We start from the raw sequence: 20039 nt of genomic DNA, 5'->3' as shown, positions 1-20039 counted from the left end.
CCCGCCCCCTCGTGACCTCATCATGCCCCAAGTGCTGTCGTCATAAGGAGGCAGCTCCTACGGATGATGTCGGTGGGTGGCCCCGCCCCATGCCAATATATGTCATTGCACGCGGTGGACCCAGCATTAGGAGAAACAGGACAACAGGAGATCGCTTTGAGTCAGCATTGGAAGAACAGAGGGAGAAGACAGCGCTGAAGACCCGACAGAAGAGAGAGAAGGACGTCGCCGGAGGAGGGAGAAGGATGTCACCGGAGGAGACGCCGGAGTTGCGTTAATAAAATACTTTAAAACCCTGTGTAGAGTGTTTGTTTGTTTTTGACACCTTTTTTTAGGTGAATGGGTCCGGGGTATGTACCCCATACTCCACATAGGGTGAGGGGGGTCGGGATCTGGGGGCCCCCTTGTTAAAGGGGGCTTCCAGATTCTGATAAGCCCCCGCCCGCAGACCCGACAACCACCGGCCAGGGTTGTCAGGAAAAGGCCCTTGTCCCCATCATGGGGACAAGGTGCTTTGGGGTGGGGCCTCCCCTGCCGGGCTGCGTGCTCGGATAAGGGTCTGGTATGGATTTTGGGGGGGGGGGGGACCCCACAGTACAATGCTTTACATCACTTCCGAAGTTGTATTCTGTCATAAGAATTTTTCATAAATTAAGAAATCTCTTCATTTTCGATATGGAGAATAACATGCAAAAAAACAAAAAGACGATCATTCGTCCGATAATCTCGTGTGTACGACCCTTTACAATATTTTTTTTCCTTTTTGAAAGTCACAGCGAAAGGTTAAAAATGCTTCCCAGTCCAGTAGGAGGTGAGTCTTATCTTTGATCTCTTAAAGCTCTATGACGCCCAAAGATTCTTTTGCATTAAACACACTTTGGGTGTGTTGGATACCTGATTCCCGTCTCTGTGCTCAAATTCCATCCACCAGAACCTACTACACAACCGTGTCTTGTAGTGGTAAAGAGGCTGCAGATGGAAACACAGCTCGGGGTTTGAGGAGCAGGTATCAAACACCTAGAAATATGTGCTGAAAAGCTCCTAAGGTACCGTAGCTTTTCAAGTGAATGAAGATAGGACTTGCCTCTTATCAGAAGTATTCTTGATCTTTGATGGAAAGGAACAAAAATAAGTGACGGACAATTTACCATGCATGCTGATATTGTGATTTTAATATAACTTGATTTATATAGCTTTTATTATGTTTTTTCTTCAGGTCCCTCCTTTACTGAAGTATCCACCTAACAATGGGGGACTGAATCATCCACTGTTTGGCCCCCAACAAGTAGCCATGTTGAACCAACTCTCACAACTAACTCAACTTTCCCAGCTCTCTCAGATCTCTCACATCAATCAGCTGCAAGTAAGTTTTGCTTTGATTTTTATATAAGGCCTGCCAGATTTTGCTGGATATGTGAAGCCATTTTTATCTGCAGACCGTGTACTGTTGGCATTAACCAGTGGTTTCATTGCCACATCATTCTGAACTGTATTGTTTACTTTGTATTCCAACATGGACACATACTATCAAATTTGCTTGCTTAACCACTTTAGCCCCGGAAGTTTTGGCTGCTCAATGACCAGGCCATTTTTTGTGATACGGCACTGCATCGCTTTAACTGACAATTGCGCGGTCATGCGACGTACCCAAACAAAATTGTCCCATTTTTTCCCACAAATAGAGCTTTCTTTTGGTGGTATTTGATCATCTCTGCATTTTATTTTTTGCGCTATAAACAAAAAAGCGACAATTTTGGAAAAAACACTTGTACTTTTTGCTATAATTTTCCCAACTTTTTTTTTAAAAAAGCTAATTTTTTTCCTCAGTTTAGGCCGATGTGTATTCTTTTACATATTTTTGGTAATAAAAAGAGCAATAAGCGTATATTGATTGGTTTGCACAAAAGTTATAGCGTCTACAAAGTAGGGGAAAGTTTTTTTTTTTTTTTTTTTTTTTTTTCCAAGTAATGGCAGTGATCAGCACTTATGATCGGGACTGCGACATTATGGCAGACAGATCGGATACTTTTGGGACCAGTGACATTTATACAGCAATCAGTGCTATAAAAATGCACTGATTACAGTTTAAATGTCAATGGCAGGGAAGAGGTTAATAGGGGGCGATCAAGGCGTTAATTGGGTGTCCTAGGGAGTGATTCTAACTGTGGGGGGGATGGGACTGCCTGAGTGAGGCCGATCTTTGTTCATACATGGTATGAACAACAGATTGCTCTTCTCACCCCTGACAGCATAGAGATCAGTGTGTTCACATTGACAGATCTCCGTTCTGTCTCTGGGTGGAGCGATCGCGGCTGCCTGGTGATCATCACGCCCGCTGGGCACACGCATCTGCTCTGGCGTTGCGGGCGGCGCACACGCACCACCTAGTGGTCAAAAGGCGAACTGACATAAGTTAACGTTGTTTCGCCCAGGGGGGCCAACCTGCCGCAGTATAACTGCAGCGGCTGGTTGGGAAGGGGTTGAAAGAAATGTTGCCTAGGGGAAACGTGGAGGTTGCCTTTGCCGAGTTATTCTGCAAATGCTCAAAGCAGAACTCTTTTTGGTCTCTGTCTACACGGGGCAGGCTCAGTTGGAGTCCGCTTGCTAAGTGGGGATCTGTCAGCTGAGCAGGCAGACACAGTCCGCTCTCTGTCTGCTGAAATAGACAGACCCCCCCTGTCCATTTACACCTGACTGCCATCCGATTCATCTGATAGATTGTGAAGGGATCCCCATCCGTCTGTTTTTAGCGGGCAGGATCGGATGTCGGGGGGTGTCAACGGACGACCCAGTGCAGGCCCAGGCCCCCCCCAACATTACTTTTTTATTTAACCTTTTATGTAGCTACTTAGGGAGTGGCAAAAGGGAATACTGTATAGTGTCAAGGGACAACTCGGAGTCTGCTGGGGCTGCTGAGAACACATCCAAGATGGCTGCACCCAGGAGCAGTCTCAGGACTTTGGGATGTCTGCACAAGGGAGGTGCTTTAGAAAGTAATATTCATAAACATTTTTTTGTACTTTTTTTTAATACTCTGCAAGGTAATGTCATTATGTTAAACATACCTTAAATTGAAGCTCTTCCAGCACCGGGATGTCAAAGCTGCAGGTACTCCCATCTTCACCTGTCTATCTTCTGGGTTTGTGGATTCTGGCTGTGTGACTAGCCGGAACCGTGATGATGTCACTCCCACGCAGGCACATGCCTCCGAAGGAACGGCCCAGGTGGCTGCTCCTTCAGAGCGCATGCGCCAGTGATGTCACTGACCATGTACAGTAAATCTCTCAAACGGTGGATGTTTAGGAGACATTTACACTACTTATAGGTAAAAGTCATTAGCAATGGGAGTTTGCTCCCACTTTAAATATACATTATGGTTTTTCTTGCAGTTAATGGGCTATAGATTTTTTACCAAAGCACGAATATCGCACATATCTTATTTACATATTGTGTGTTTGTGTATAATATGTGCGTGTGTGGATATATAGATCTATATCTATAGATATAGATCTATAGATATACAGATGGGACGGAAAGTATTCAGACCCCATTACATTTTTCACTCTTTGTTATATTGCAGCCATTTGCTAAAATCATTTCATTTTTTTCCTTATGAATGTACACACAGCACCCCATATTGACAGAAAAACACAGAATTTTTGACATTTTTGCAGAATTATTAAAAAAAAAAAAGTGAAATATCACATGGTCCTAAGTATTCAGACCCTTTGCTCAGTATTTAGTAGAAGAACCCTTTTGATCTAATATAGTCATGAGTCTCTTTGGGAAAGATGCAACAAGTTTTTCACACCTGGATTTGGGGCTCCTCTGCCATTCCTCCTTGCAGATCCTCTCCAGTTCTGTCAGGTTGGATGGTAAACGTTGGTGGACAGCCATTTTTAGGTCTCTCCAGAGATGCTCAATTGGGTTTAAGTCAGGGCTCTGGCTGGGCCATTCAAGAACAGTCACGGAGTTGTTGTGAAGCCACTCCTTCGTTATTTTAGCTGTGTGCTTAGGGTCATTGTCTTGTTGGAAGGTAAGCCTTTGGCCCAGTCTGAGGTTCTGAGCACTCTGGAGAAGGTTTTCGTCCAGGATATCCCTGTACTTGGCTGCATTCATCTTTCCCTCGATTGCAACCAGTCGTCCTGTCCCTGCAGCTGAAAAACACCCCCACAGCATGATGCTGCCACCACCATGCTTCACTTTTGGGACTGTGTTGGACAGGTGATAAGCAGTGCCTGGTTTTTGCCACACATACCGCTTAGAATTAAGGCCAAAAAGTTCTATCTTGGTCTCATCAGACCAGAGAATCTTGTTTGTCATCATCTTGGAGTCCTTCAGGTGTTTTTTTTAGCAAACTCCATGCAGGCTTTTATGTGTCTTACACTGAGGAGAGGCTTCCGTCGTCCACTCTGCCATAAAGCCCCGACTGGTGGAGGGCTGCAGTGATGGTTGACTTTCTACAACTTTCTCCCATCTCCCATCTCCCAACTTCATCTCTGGAGCTCAGCCACAGTGATCTTTGGGTTCTTCTTTACCTCTCTCACCAAGACTCTTCTCCCCCGATAGCTCAGTTTGGCCAAACGGCCAGCTCTAGGAAGGGTTCTGGTCGTCCCAAACGTCTTCCATTTAAGGATTATAGAGGCCACTGTGCTCTTGGGAACCTTAAGTGCAGCAGAAATTTTTGTGTAACCTTGGCCAGATCTGTGCCTTGCCACAATTCTGTCTCTGAGCTCTTCAGGCAGTTCCTTTTGACCTCATGATTCTCATTTGCTGTGACATGCACTGTGAGCTGCAAGGTCTTATATTGACAGGTGTGTGGCTTTCCTAATCTAGTCCAATCAGTATAATCAAACACAGCTGGACTCAAATGAAGGTGTACAACCATCTCAAGGATGTTCAGAAGAAATGGACAGCACCTGAGTTAAATATGAGTGTCACAGTAAAGGGTCTGAATACTTAGGACCATGTGATATTTCAGTTTTTCTTTTTTAATCTGCAAAAATGTCAACAATTCTGTGTTTTTCTGTCAATATGGGGTGCTGTGTGTACATTGAGGAAAAAAATGAACTTAAATGATTTTAGTAAATGGCTGCAATATAACAAAGAGTGAAAAATGTAAGGGGGCCTGAATACTTTCCGTCCCCACTGTGTGTGTGTGTGTGTATATATATATATATACAGTGTATATGTGTGTGTGTGTGTGTATATATATATATATATATATATATATATATATATATATATATATATATATATATAAAATTAGTTTGCAGAAGTTTTAGCCAGGTGTGACAAAATGCTGAAATGTAAGAATGTTTTCAAAGATCTATAATATGTAATTATTTTTATCAATTTTCAAAATGCGATCAGAAGAAAAATCTAAATCAAATCAATATTTGGTGTGACTACTCTTTGGACTCAATCCAGCATCAATTCTTGCACACTTTGTACACTTGTACTAAGTCCGTATTAGAGTCAGGTGTATGATTAATCAACTGTGCCAAGCAAGGGCTAATGATCATCCATCTCATATGTAAGTTGAAACAGTCAATAACTGAAACCGCTGTGCAGGAGGCTTAAAACTGGGTGAGGAAGGTAAGTTTGTGGAAGATCGCTTCATGTCACAGGTCATACACCATGGCAAGACTGAGCATACAAGGTGGTTATACTGCTCTCCTAGGCAAATATTTCTTAGCAGATTCTTTTGAGGAAGCACCAAGAACGTTGAGGAATGTAGACGCAGTGGTTGGCCAAGGAAATGTAATGCAGCAGATGAGACACAATCATGCTTACTTCCTTACCTTCTAGATCAGAAGTTGTCCAGCAGTGCCATCAGCACAGAACTGGTGGAAACCAGTGGGACCCAGATACACCCATCTACTGTCCAGAGAAGTCTGGTCAGAAGTGGTCTTCATGGAAGAATTGCAGCCAAAAAGCCAAACCTCCGACATGGAAGCCAGGCTAAGCAGTTCTATGCACAATAACATAGGAAGTGGGGTGCAGAAAAATGGCAGCAGGAGCTCTTGACTGAGGAGTCAAAATGTGAAATATTTGACTGTAGAAGGAGGCAATTTGTTCGGGAAGGGCTGGAGAGCAGTACAGTGAGTGTCTGCAGGCGACATTGAGGCATGGTGGAGGTTCCTTGCAAGTTTGGAGCTGCATTTCTGCAAATGGAGTTGATTTGTTCAGGATCCATGGTGTCCTCAATGCTGAGAAAATACAGGCAGATACTTATCCCTCATGCCTTACTATCAGGGGTGTGTGTGATTGGACCTACATTTTTGCAGCAGGACAGTGACCCCAAACATACAGCCGATGTCAAGAACTATCTTCAGTGTAAAGGAGTCCTGGAAGTGATGTTTGGCCCCCACAGAGCCCTGCTCTCAACATCATGCCTGTGTTTACAGGAAGAGACAGAAGGGTTTGAGGCAGCCTACAGCCGCAGAAGATGTGTGCTTAGTTCTCCAATATGTTTGGAACAACCTACCTGCAAAAACTGTGTGCAAGTGTGCCTAAAAGAATTGATACTGATTTGAAGGCAAAGGGTGGTCACATCAAATATTGATTTGGATTTCTCTTCTGTTCATTTACTTTCCATTTTATTCATAAAAATAAACTAACACTTCTATTTCTGAAAGCATTTGAAATTTATGAAATTTTTCATATGTGCCTAAAACTTTTGTACGGTAGAGTGTGTATATGTATATATGTGTGTGTGTATATATATATATATATATATATATATATATAAGAGATTTTCGTTTGAGCATGTTCATGATATTATATTTCTCTTTTTTTTTAGCGGATATTGAATGCTCAACAGCAGAAAGTACAGAATCAAAGAGGAGGAATGCCCACAGGGGGGCGCCAGCAGCAGGAACAGCAGGTAGGTGAATGTACAATTCTCATGACTTCATATTGGCTACATGAATATGTGATGTTTTCTGTCATGAGGGCAAAAATGAAGATTAGCATTGCTAATCTACTAAATAAAGCTAGTGGCCCCTGGCTTTAAAGTGTATCTCCAGGCAAAAACTATTTTCTTTTTTATAGTTTTAGATAGTTTTAGATAGTTGACCCTCTGTCAAAGGTAAGGGAAGATTGTCCAATGGGGACAGCAGTTCTGGAAATATTTGTTCAAGAAGGTAACTCCCCTTGCTTGGGGAGATTTCCTTTAACTTTTGTATGTTTGGTACAGGAAGTGAAGGAACAACAGAAAAAAAAAATTAGATTTTTTTTTTTTTTTTTTTAACATTCCCTACTCTTATCGGGAAAAAAAAACACGTACACTTTCTGAGTGCCAGGCCTAGAACTAGCATGCAGCAGGTGAAGTCAGAACTTCAGACCTCCATGCTTGTTCAAGGGCATTGAGCCAAGTATCCAAGCCTTAGACATGGCATGACAGCCAAGTATGTAGCACTTTCAGATAAGATTGTCAGCAGTAACTGTCTTATTTTCTCATGACATGAAGTTTTATAAATGCTTACAACTGTATTGACTAGGTGTGTCCCCCCCCCCCCCCCCCTCCTCCTTGTAACCAGGAGGGGAACAAGCTATTTTTTCAGTCCAATTTTCCATATGTAAGGCCTGCAATTTTTATAGGTTTTTGAAGCACTATTGCTCATGTAAAAATTTAAATATTAGGATCTGTGTGTAACTGCTTTTCTTCAGCATGGCTCAGCTGAGTGAATCTGAATACGAGCACAAGCCTGTAACGTTAATGAGCTTGGCATGTATACGGATTGTAATGTCTTTACCACATCGTATGTCTAATAATGACACTAACTTTTTAAGGCCCGATCTCTTGGTATGCAACAGTCACGCCAGCTTGATCCCAGTCTCTTGATGAAGCAAGCTATCCCTCCTTCCCAGCAACCAATGCACCACCAGCCTCCTATGAAGTCCTACCTTGAAAATGTGATGCCCCACTCGACCCCGGAACTTCCCAAAGTCCCATCACCCATCAACACTTTCAATGGCTTCCCATTAGGTGAGTGAATTCTCTTTCATTTACTAAATGCTGTCATTTACCTGCTCGAATTTGAACCTGAGTGTGCATGCTATATATACCCTCTTCCCAGCAGCTTTAACATGTACGGTTACCATATTACAGGTTATTTTCCTAAACTGTCTTCAGTGTTTCTCAGATTCTGGTGCACATACCCTTATACAGTACACCTGCATTCGAAAGTATCCACTTTTTTGTGGCTGCCAGAATCCCTAGTAGCTGAACATTCTATGGTGTTTTTGTCTTCAGTTGGCTCTATTCAGATCTCATTTTAGGTGCTTGCTTTGTACCTACTGGGTTTGTCACTTAAGTCTTAGTAGTCCAAATGTTACCCACTTCTAGACCACCCACTGTATATATGCGTCATTAGTTTGACGTTAAATACCAGGATTATGGCAGCAGGTAGCTGCCATACCCCGATATTTATTTTTGTACATCGGGCGATTTCTCTTTCCGATAAAAGTGATCCTGTCAACGGATTTGCCACAGGATCACTTTTTGAGGCGGCAGGAGAGGTGCTTTTAAGTGCAAATGCGAGATCTGAATTATTTTTTACCCCAAATCTCACAATAAAGAGGCCCTGCCATGCTTATTTCTTTTACAAGGAATGTTTACATTCCTTGTAATAGGAATAAAGGTGATCACATTTTTTTTTTTTTAAAGGGACAGTGTAAAAATAAGTTCTATATATAAATGTGTGTGTGTTCTTAGTAATTTTCTAGCAAAATATACAGATTTTATACAGGTCCACATTACAGTAGCTGCACTCAAATCTTATAAATTGAATAAACATTTGGACTTTTGATTATGGATCCATGGTGTGCTGGCGATGGGTTTTTACTTCTCCATATAACAGTGCTTCAACCATAGTGGACAATTGATAGATCCAGACATTATCACATGAGCAGGACAGTAAAGTCCCCAACCTGGTAAGCGTCAATGCATTCAGTACCAGAGCTTACATGAGTGCATGAGCTTACATACAAGCACTTCTTCTTATAATACTTTTAAGAGTTGCTTGCTGCCCAGCGTTCATATAAATATGATCTGGGCAGCAAGTGATTATGCCAGGATATGATTCTGGTACCGTTTTATAGAGCTAGGGATCGGCTTTCCAGGACCTGTCACTTCCCAAAGCTATCCCAAGGGGCTTGTTCACCCTTTCTGATGGCAATAAAGTTGAATCTAAAAGAAAAGGTTTTGTATTACAAAAAAAAAAACTCTTCCTCATCCTCGCATGCAAACGCACATGCAAGTGTATCTTTTTCTGAAAATTTGCATTTGATAAACTTTTACGCAAATATCATGTGACGTAAGAAATTGCAATAGACACCATTTTATTTTCCAATGCCTCTGCTTTCAGAAAACATGATATTTTGCAGTTCTAAGTAATTTTTTTAGCAAACAAAATGTAGATTTTAACATAAATGTTAAAAAATGTCCCGGTAGGCAAGCGGTTAATTCGCAAAATACCCTTTCACGTGTTCTAGATTAAAATAGCACAGTTGAACAAAATGCACATAATAAAAACTGAGGAGGAGTAAAATAGGGGAGTTGGATAATGGTGCAGAAAGGTGGTTTTGTGCTTGTCAGAACATAAATTCATATAAAATTTTTGGCTAGTATGGCATGAAAACTGAGATGGTCTTGGCCAGCAATTGTAGAGAGTAGTTTAATGGGTTAGTCCCTTTAGGTAGCTAACCAAGGTTTTACTGTGCCATCCAAGCCTACCTGTGTCTCATAATATATAGTGTGTATTGCTTTGTCAAGAGAGTTCTTCCATGATGCAGTATTGGTCTACTCTTGTTAACCATTTCTTCTGCTTTATGCTTCCAATACTTACACAGCATATTCTAATCTTTGCTTGATGTTCTAGGCTTAAACTCGAATGTAAATATGGAACTTGGGGGCATGAAAGAACCACAGTCCCGTCTGAGGAAATGGACTACAGTTGATAGCATGTCTCCTAATACTTCACTGGACCAGAACTCCAGTAAACATGGTAAATGACGTTCAGTGGCCAGAGTTTTTACCTGGGTTTGGTTTACGTTCAGCATCTCACTGGACTTTTTGTTCCCTTTTACAGGTGCTATTTCTAGTGGCTTTAGGCTTGAAGATTCTCCATTTGGTTCCTATGAATATATGAACAGCAGTAATTCTCCATCCAGCCCTCCAGGATCTATAGGGGATGGCTGGCCCAGTGCCAAATCGCCAAATGGCTCCAGCAGTGTCAGCTGGCCACCGGGTGAGAGACTACAGCCATTGTCTTTTTTTGTTTTGCTTTAAAGAACTCTGGTAATCGTTGTGCTTCATTTGTCAGGCATGGTGATGAAATAATGGAAGCAGGTACAGCTATACAATGATTCTCCCTTCCACTTGGGGCTAAATCCACCACTTGCTCAACAGGGGATCCATACACTGATCCCTGCTGAGCAGGCAGATGACTGGTCCACTCCGCTTATGCAGAACAGACACCTATGGGCATGTCAGATGTAGATGAACCGCTTGTCCGTTTACACCCAACTGCCATCTGTTCCAGTCCGCTAGACGGAGGATGAATGGTTTTTGGCGCATTCCGATTAGATGTAAGCGACACGTGTCTGTTTACACCTGCTGCTCCATTAAGGAGAATGGAGGGTATGATCGAGTCCTCCTGAAAAATGGACAGGAGGACTCAATCAGACCAGGTGTGAAAGGGGCCATATTTAGAGGCATTTGGAGTCTGCTGTTGCTGACATCTTTCTAAAAATGCTAATCTGTGTGGCTGTCTCTAGCATCAGTGTTTTAAGTCCATGACCTGGAACAAAACTCCTAGTGTGTGCATACTTGTTCCAGATCTCAGAGTACCATAGTTGTTCAAGGTCTCAGAGTAACAAAACCAGTAAGTCCACGTGACATCCAGGCAGTTAGCATTTTCAGAAGCGTTCAGCGATGGCAGCCTCTGTATTTGTGTCATTAGAGATTTCCTTTTAAGTAGGCATGTTGTATTCTTAAAGTGGTAGCGACTTCCCATTGGACACTTGTACCTACTGGTAAGCTCATAATAAAGCTTACCTGTAGGTACAAAAAAATATATCCTAAATGTGCACCGTTTAGAAGGATATTCAGTGTGTCTGCAGCCGGTGACATCACCAGAATATGCGCTTTGAAGGAACGGCATACTTGTGCCTTTTTCCTTCAGAGCTTTGTGCTGCGGCCGAGACTCCCATGCACATGTGATTTCATTGCGGCTTGCCCATTTAAGCCAACAGAGCCCGTGAAGATGGAAGCCGTGCCAACAGTGACAGCGTACCACTGGGGGGGCTTCGTTCTAAGGATAAGTCTTACATAATGTCCTAATGCGATGCATACTAGCACATTAAGACATTATCTTGCAGGTAGAAGATGTTTTCTTTCTTTTTTTTTTTTTCCCTTACAGTTTTAAAATGTGGTTGTTTGGTTCTGGAGATCAGCTAATTTGCATATTGGAAACCCTCCTTATTTCAGAAATTACATATAAAGATTTAAATCACCTTTCCTTTAGAAACTATCTAAAAAGCCTTAGACCTGAGTTCTGTTCTAGTCTGTTTTACTTTAGGACCATGAGTGACTGCAGATACCAAGAGATCATAAGAAAAATGTCAGAAAATATTCAGGACTTTGCTTTGTTACTTTTTAGGTGGATTTACTGTATTTATACTTGTGCAGTAAGCTAGGATTGGAGGGTGGAAGGGGGGGGGGCGGGGTCCATTCCTGATTCGTTTCATACTTTGGTGCATTTGGGGTTCACTCTTTCTTCCATGTCTGTTGTACTGAGAGCTCAAATGCTTTCTTTCAGAATTTCGCCCCGGTGAGCCGTGGAAAGGATATCCAAACATTGACCCAGAAACTGACCCGTATGTCACTCCTGGCAGTGTCATCAATAATCTGTCAATTAATACTGTGCGGGGTGTGGACCACCTCAGGGACAGAAATAGTGGTGAGTACCTGCAGCCTTCCCTATACTGAGATGTCTTGGTATACTCTGCTCCTGGGATGCACAGTTTCAGTTCTGAGTAAGACATATAGACAAATGTATGAAAGCATTTTCACATCGCTCGTATACATAGGCATAAAAAAACAATGTGTACAGCATATAGTTTTGTATGTAGAACTTTAGAATGCATTGGGCCTATTCAGAGAGCTGTGCTGAGTAGCGTGATGTTCTGTTGCATTAAATGGCAATGAAATAAAGGACAGTTGCATCCGTGGCTTTATTTTGGGCCATATTTTTTTTTTTTTTTTGCTGTATGAATTTTTTTATTTCTATCCCTTGGAAAAGCTATTGGTGAGATGTCTGTGCGTCAGTTCCTAGATCTGCACGCTGCCTGTGGTCATTGAGGCAGAGTTTGTTGTATTATGGAGAAGACATATACATTTGCAGTGTAAAACGAAAACCATCAAAGACTGAACTTGTGTAGCACTGCTTTAATGTCTTGTGATGTGCATTAAAATAAAAGTGTCTTTTGTTTTTAGGGTCATCCTCATCTATTAACACCACGCTGCCTTCAAATAGTGCCTGGTCATCCATTCGTGCCTCCAATGCCTACAATGTCTCCCACAGCAGTACCGCACAAAGCACTTCAGGTACAGGTCTGCTTGCAGCAGTGTTGGTCTATTTAGAATAAAAGTTGACACTCCACTGACTTCAATGAACTTCAAATGGCTTATAGATTCTTTTTTTTTTTTTTTTTTTCAACAGTTAGAAACAGTGATCCTAAACCTACTTGGTCTCCTGGTTCCGTCAATAACACATCCTTGGCTCATGAGCTGTGGAAAGTCCCTCTGCCATCTAAAAATATCAGTGCTCCGTCCAGACCTCCCCCGGGGCTTACTGGTCAGAAGCCACCCATGTCCACCTGGGATAACAACTCCCTGCGCCTTGGCGGCTGGGGAGCTTCTGACTCCAGATACACACCAGGTAAGTAGTACAGAAAAGCAATGACTCCTAAATTTGTCTTCACTTCCTGTTCACAGTTCAAAATAGGTCAGACTTCTAATTAAAAGAACAAATAAAATTACGATGCCACCTGTTGGTGAGCTCAGGCATTTCTGGTGTAATTTTGAATCTGTCAGAGGCTTTTTTACCCATCTGTGCTTTAATTTTTTTTCTTTGATTATAAAGTATAGCCCATACTACTGAGTGTTTAAAGTGGATATAAAGGCAGAAGTTTTTTTTTTTTTAACCTTACTGCATTCAATGCAGTGGAGCAGGGCTCAACAAATCCCAGGTCGCTGTGGTTGTCAGCCTATTTCCAGATGTAAGCAATTCCTATTGGAAGCTGGTTGCCGACCAACCATCGTCTAGTTCTGGGGGGGTATCTATTGGCGTCTTCCCAGAACCCTGCGTGCCCCCAGACTGCGCATCGGACATGTTCTGTGATCGAGGTAAAGGGCCAATCACAGCGCCCTTTTACCATGTGATCAGCTGTGTCCCATCACAGCTCATCACATTGTAAACACACTTGCCTGTTATCGGCAGTACTTTCCTCACGAGCAAAGTAAACAAAAGTACAGTGTTGCAACACTGCGCAATTGTCATTAAAAGTATGACAGCACTGAAATTTTGCCTGGGCAGAAAGGGGGTGAAAGTGCCCGGTAGACAAGTAGTTAAAAGAGAAGTATGGGTTTTTTTTAAATTTTTTTTTATTCATACTTACCTCGGTGGATGGAGCATCAGACCGATGCTGCAGCTGGCCCCCGCGTCTCTGCATTGAGAACCGAGCCACTGAACATCGCTGATGGCTCAGTTCTCTCACCTCCCCGAGCAGAGAGTTGCTGCCTGTCGGTCTGCATCTCTCCTGCTCTGATCCTTCACGCTCATTGGAGTGCCGAGCTGTGGAGGGGTGGGGAGCGGCCATCTCAGCAGCTCGCTGAGACTGCCATCAAGCAAGGCAGCTGCTGGATCCAGACTTGTGAAGTCGGGATCACGCACTGCATCGACTGATTCCAGTGATGTCAGTGGAGAGCAGACTTCAGAATCGTGCTCTGCTAAAAACGGGTCACAGGAGTGCAAAACGGATTGCACTCCTGTGACCCAGAGGAAAGCCCAGCCTAAAAAGCTCAGGCTGGACTTCTCCTTTAAAGCGGAGTTCCACCCAAAAGTGGAATCTCTACTCATGTCTCCTCCCCACCCCTCCGGTGCCACATATGGCACCTTTTGGGGGGAGCAGGTACCTGTTTTTGACAGGTACCCATCCCCACTTCCCTCAGACCTCGCTGCAACGAGGCACGTCAGAGGTCCAGCCACCATCCTCTGTCCCCCGCCACCAGGCCAGTTGTAGAGCACAGCGCACTTCGTGCATGCGCAGTAGGGAACCGGCTGTGACTGCTGGTTTCCCCCTACCGGTTTCTATCGGGAGGCGATGGAAATATCGGCTAGGGTGTCGACATCCCTGGATTCCAGGACAGGTAAATGTCCTATTAAAAGTCAGCAGCTACAATATGTGTAGCTGCTGGGGCGCAACTCCACTTTAACATCTAAAAACAAGCAAAGCTAAATGTTTTTTTTTTTTTTTTTTCCTTTTTCATACACCGGCACATCTGTGTATTCTCTAATGTGTAAACCTGTGTTGTGCATCTGTAAAGATACATATTGGGGGCTACATAAGAGAAGAGACTTTGTTCTTGAAATTAGAACTTTGTTTAAAAAAAAAAAAAATGGGTCAGGAGTAAGCCAGGAGGAGCCAGGAGCTCTGGCAGGGGACCCAAGAAGAGGAGGCTCGGGGCTGCTTTGTGCAAAACCATTGCACATAGCATGTAAGTATAACATGTTTGTTATTTTAATATTTAAAAAAAAAAAAACCCTCAAAGCTTTACTATAACTTCAAAAATTAAGAGTGTAGCGCTATTGGCTCAATAAATGTGTACAGTAAATCAGTATATAAAAATGGTGTAAGAAATGAATAACCTAATACAGTTATTACAACTGCTAAGTGAGACTGTAGTGCACCAAATAAACAAATATAACAGTGACTGGTATATATATATAAAAAGCAATAACACTTATGTGCATATAACACCTCAGTTTCAAAAGATATAATAGTCCATATCAATTAAGTGAAAAGGATCAAAAAAGTCTGTGATGATAGTGCATAAATGATAATAGGCGAATGCCTCCCAAACGCACAGGGGGATGGTTAAGCCCAATCTGGCAAGTAAGTAGACCGTGGGATAACCGAAAGAGCACGAAAAGTTGAAATCGGTGCCAGGACCATCACCAGAAGAGTATGGAGGCTTACCAGAGTTTAATGGCCTGAAATGGCATACGCCATACAGGTCAAAAAAGCTTAATGACTAACGGGTCTAGGGGACCCCAGATGATGACTGTTTAGTTGAAACATGTCGGGTGGACCCCTCACGACTGCCGCTATATGATTTTTACGCTGTTTCATATCTTCTGAAAATGTGAGTCTGTTTTTTTTTAAATATTTTTTAATAAATCCAAGTTAAAACGTTATCACGCTATGTGAGTATTTCTCTTCTCATATGCAATACGAATTTGGTCTATGGTGGTGTATCTATTGATGTGGAAGCCGTGCTGATTTTCCTTCCTATCGAGAGGAGATGACATCTGTCCAGACAAGCTACCTAGACCCGTTGGTCATTAAGCTTTTTTGACCTGTATGGCGTATGCCATTTCAGGCCATTAAACTCTGGTAAGCCTCCATACTCTTCTGGTGATGGTCCTGGCACCGATTTCAACTTTTCGTGCACTTTCGGTTATCCCACGGTCTACTTACTTGCCAGATTGGGCTTAATCACCCCCCTGTGCGTTTGGGAGGCATTCGCCTATTATCATTTATGCACTATCATCACAGACTTTTTTGATCCTTTTCACTTAATTGATATGGACTATTATATCTTTTGAAACTGTTTGAGGTGTTATATGCACATAAGTGTTATTGCTTTATATATATATATATATATATATATATATATATATATATATATATATATATATACCAGTCACTGTTATATTTGTTTATTTGGTGCACTACAGTCTCACTTAGCAGTTGTAATAACTGTATTAGGTTATTCATTTCTTACACCATTTTTATATACTGATTTACTGTACACATTTATTGAGCCAATAGCGCTACACTCTTAATTTTTGTTGTTTTTTTCACCCTGAGTCTACGGGTGTGTTGGCTGCTGCTCTGGTGCTCTCCTTTCTTTAGCGCAGCGCTGTACTTATCCCTTCCATCAGCTTTACTATAACTTGCCTATCTTCTCCTAGACTGTAGTGAATTATATAATCATAAATCATTGATTGAAAGCAAATCTGTCATAATCGCAGGATAAACAGAAGGAGCTTCTCCTGCTGGCCACAGAGAGTCTCTTTGGTCTCTGCTAATGTTGCTGGAAGTTGGTGGACACTGCCACTTGCTAACCTAAGACATTGCCTGGTCTCAACTCAGGTTTGGCTTCCAGTCCAACTGCAAGGTCTGGCACTCTTAAATCTGCCAAATCCTCAAGCAAGCCTCCTTCGACATGAAGATGTGCTCCCGCTTTTCAGAGCGTGGTGACTTTATTAACCTTTGTGTGCACTTGGACAGTTTGTATCTTGGGTGTAGGAGGTGGTATGCCAAGGCTTAAAACTAGAGTTTTGCTCCCGGTCACCACCTTTGTTTCATTTCCAACGTTCTTGTGTCATCACACAGTTTATCAGGTCCTCTACATCAAGGTGTCATTGTCCCAGTTCCCTTAGCAGAATGTTTTCAAGGATCTCAAAGCCCTGAATGTCTGCTTGATCCCAGAAATTTTGCATGGAATCCAGCAGGTCTGTCATTGTCTCCTGGCTTCTGCACACATTTATAAATGAGTACCTACATGTTCTCATCTTTCCAGCGCTTTAGCATTTCTACATTTTGTGTGGGGCCTGACACTACCAGTTCATGGCCGTGTCATTTGGGGCCAGTCTTCTGCACTGTGAGTGTTTACCATGATGCCAACCCCACTGTTAGCACTGTTGCATTCTCGTGGCATTTCCTTTGGAGGTATTTACACATGGTCCTGTTGTATAAAATAGATATTGCGGGTTTAGTCGAACAACGTGATCCTAACTTTCTAGATGATCTAGTGATTAATGGGTCCCAAACCATCTGAAGTCATTGGTACTGATTCATCACATTGGAGTATCTGGGTTTAGTCCTGATTAAAGCTCAGTCCGAGAGGTCTTTTTTTTTTTTTTTTTTTCTTTTTCACAGGAAAAACTTCATATTCTCTTATCTCAGATTTGAGCTCTCCAGTCCAGAAGTGGCCTGTGTCTGGTTTTGCATGATATCTGATGATAGCCTCCATTTGAGGCTGTTCTATTGTCCCAGTTTTTCACTCCAGATGGCTACAATGCAACATTCTGTCCTTGTGTGGCAAGGCATTCAAATCCCTGGACAGGTCTTTTTGTTGGGTTGTCTCTGGCTTGGGGGCTCAGGGATCCAGTTCTGGAATACGGGAGGGCCTTCCTTCATGTGATTCTCATTGGTCACGTGGCCTTACTGACCATTGACCGTTTGCCATTGTGACCATTATGATGCTTATAGGCTGCTAGTGCAGTGTATAGATCTTTTTGTCTAAAAGTAAACCTTTCCTTTAAACAACATCAGCTAAAGTTACCCTAGCCAGAGCTACGTGGAAGATTTTAGTAGCTCAGTCTCTGTATTAAAATCGGTAGTAATTGATCTCTAAACAGGTGGAACAAATGGCTCCCTATGGTTTGCGCTACACAGGTAGCATGTAAAAACATGTGGTAGTGATCATTTCCACATGCAGATTTATGTGGTCTTGTGAGGTTGCTACTTGTGTAGCTTACTCCATAGGGAGCCATTTGTTCCTTCTGTTTAGCAGTCAATTGTTCTACAGATTATACTAGCACAAATAAGCTACTAAAAACATCCTGGTGTAGCTCTAACCTAAGGTGTCTGTCAGCAGTTGTAGCCTAGTTCTAATGGAATTGACTATGCTTAATGAAGTGGAGGGGAAACCCTTGCTAAGTACTCTAAAACCAACATGTGCAATAAAAAACATTTTTGACCTGGGGATAGTTTACCACTTCAAGACCGCCCACAGTACATATACGTCATTACGTTGACGTTAAATACCGCTGTTATGGCAGCAGCTAGTGCGTGATTCTGTGTCCAATAGAAGTGGTCCAGGCGGCGGATTCGCTTGGGAATCACTTTTATAGTTATGGGTAAAGTTCTGTGTAGGCTTCCATTCACACCGGTGCGGCTTTGAAATTGCACTATTTGTCAGACGCACTTCAGTGTGATTTGCAAGTTGCTCCGACATGAGTTTGGGAAATTTGAACAGTTCCGTTGCCGACATTCAAGTGCGACCTGTCATCTGACTTGGAACTGTCAAATGCATGACAAATTGCACCGGTGTGAATGAGGGTTTAAGTTGCGGTGGAAATGTAGAAAATACTTTGTGGGGGGTCCTAGTTTTTTGGAGGGGATGTTTTTCCATGTTACTTTAAAAGGGGTGTTAAGCAACAGAACATTTTTAGTAATAGAACCCCCCCCCTCTTTGGTCAAAACATTTAAAGTGTTTAATATTCATATTACCATTAAATGTATGCATTTGTGTATTCTTGAAAAGCTAGCTTAATGATTTAATTCCCATTTATTTGCTATAAAAATCCTGGGAATCCTGCTAATACCCCTTGTTTCCTTTCTTTTAATCTGATCATGCCAAGCAGAGAAGTGGGTCCATGCTGGCAAGGTCGGTTTGCTTCCCTGGGCTTGGTGCTTGGAGGTGCAGGATGCCTTGCCTGTTTTGTCACCACATCCCAAGCCATGCTCTGTCAATTGACATCAGCTCAGAGCAGAGGCCTTATTTATTAATTACAGGTATTTATATAGTGCCAACAAGTTACGCAACGATTTACATATATATTGTACACCCACATCAGTCTTATAATGGATGTTATAGCTAAACAAACTATTTGCAGTTTTATAGTCTGCATTTTTTGACATGCCCTAACAAATACTTTAAACGGTTTGATGCTATTTTTTATTTTTTTAGGTTCTACTTGGAGTGAAAGCAGCTCAGGGAGAATAACAAATTGGCTCGTTTTGAAAAACCTAACACCTCAAGTGAGTGTGATTTGCAGTGATAAACCTTCAACCATGTTGGATATTGCTCTGTACTCATCTATTTACCTCTGTCCACAGATTGATGGCTCCACCCTGCGTACGCTGTGTATGCAGCACGGGCCTCTGATTACATTCCACCTGAACCTGCCCCACGGTACTGCCCTGGTCCGTTACAGTTCCAAGGAAGAGGTAGTAAAGGCACAAAAGTCTCTGCACATGTAAGTCTTCTCTCCCCCCTTGCCCTTTTTTGTGAATCCTGACTTTTTTTGTCTGGAAAGTGTGATTGTAAGCTCAATGCTGTGCAGCAGATATGTGAATTAGATTTACTGATGCCTCTATATGATCGCCCTCACTGTTAATCAGCTATGTCTACAACCTATTTCAGAAGATTGTATTGTAAATTTGTTGTATTAGACGTAAAGCATAAAACGGAGTACTATGCAATATGTTTGCCTACCCCTTCCTGCCTCTTGCATGTCCTGTTGACCAGTGATGAGCCAATAGCAATATATGGGAATGGGGCTTAGTAGCAAGTACTAAAGATACCTTGGAGTGACTGTGAAGGCTGAAGGTTTTTCTCAAATCGCCTTTCAGGACAACCATGGAGAGAGCGCAGCTCCACTTATTTTCCAGGAAACACGTGCAGTCTCTCCAGCTCAGTGGATGCAAGGGCCCGCAGGAGGCGTTGGCATCTATGTGCCCATGGTCCACTGGCATGGCCCTGGTGGCCGGGCAGGTGCCGCTGCTGGTCAGCGGTGCATCCCGCATGTCTGGTCCCGGCCGACGGGTGACGTCATGGGGGCTTCCTGCAGGGGCGTGGCGCAAGTGGTTCCAAGCGCCTGGAATGCAGAGACTAAGGGGCGGGGTCTGTCGACCGGCGCTTCCGGCCCTTGTTGATGACGTCTAAGAGAGTT

The 20039-nt window shown here is 42.7% G+C and overlaps 1 protein-coding gene across 5 annotated transcripts in view; it reads left to right on the top strand.

Moving 5' to 3' along the window:
* The window catches only part of TNRC6A (trinucleotide repeat containing adaptor 6A), a 168680-nt gene that overhangs the window by 132489 nt on the left and 16152 nt on the right, over positions 1-20039 (top strand). For 4 of the 5 annotated variants that reach the window (XM_073636519.1, XM_073636521.1, XM_073636522.1 and 1 more), the window contains 10 exons: positions 1217-1363; positions 6806-6889; positions 7798-7993; positions 9888-10013; positions 10098-10256; positions 11829-11969; positions 12506-12616; positions 12732-12950; positions 19055-19125; positions 19204-19343. In XM_073636519.1, the coding sequence (XP_073492620.1) occupies positions 1217-1363; positions 6806-6889; positions 7798-7993; positions 9888-10013; positions 10098-10256; positions 11829-11969; positions 12506-12616; positions 12732-12950; positions 19055-19125; positions 19204-19343 (1394 nt within the window). The remainder of the gene's footprint in view (positions 1-1216; positions 1364-6805; positions 6890-7797; positions 7994-9887; positions 10014-10097; positions 10257-11828; positions 11970-12505; positions 12617-12731; positions 12951-19054; positions 19126-19203; positions 19344-20039) is intronic. The other variant, XM_073636520.1, reaches the window with a different exon arrangement.

The sequence above is a fragment of the Aquarana catesbeiana genome, linkage group LG06, assembly GCF_042186555.1.
Source record: "Aquarana catesbeiana isolate 2022-GZ linkage group LG06, ASM4218655v1, whole genome shotgun sequence".
Taxonomy (NCBI): domain Eukaryota; kingdom Metazoa; phylum Chordata; class Amphibia; order Anura; family Ranidae; genus Aquarana; species Aquarana catesbeiana.
The sequence above is the reverse complement of the archived record's forward strand: the minus strand, read 5'-3'. Positions and strand labels throughout refer to the sequence as shown.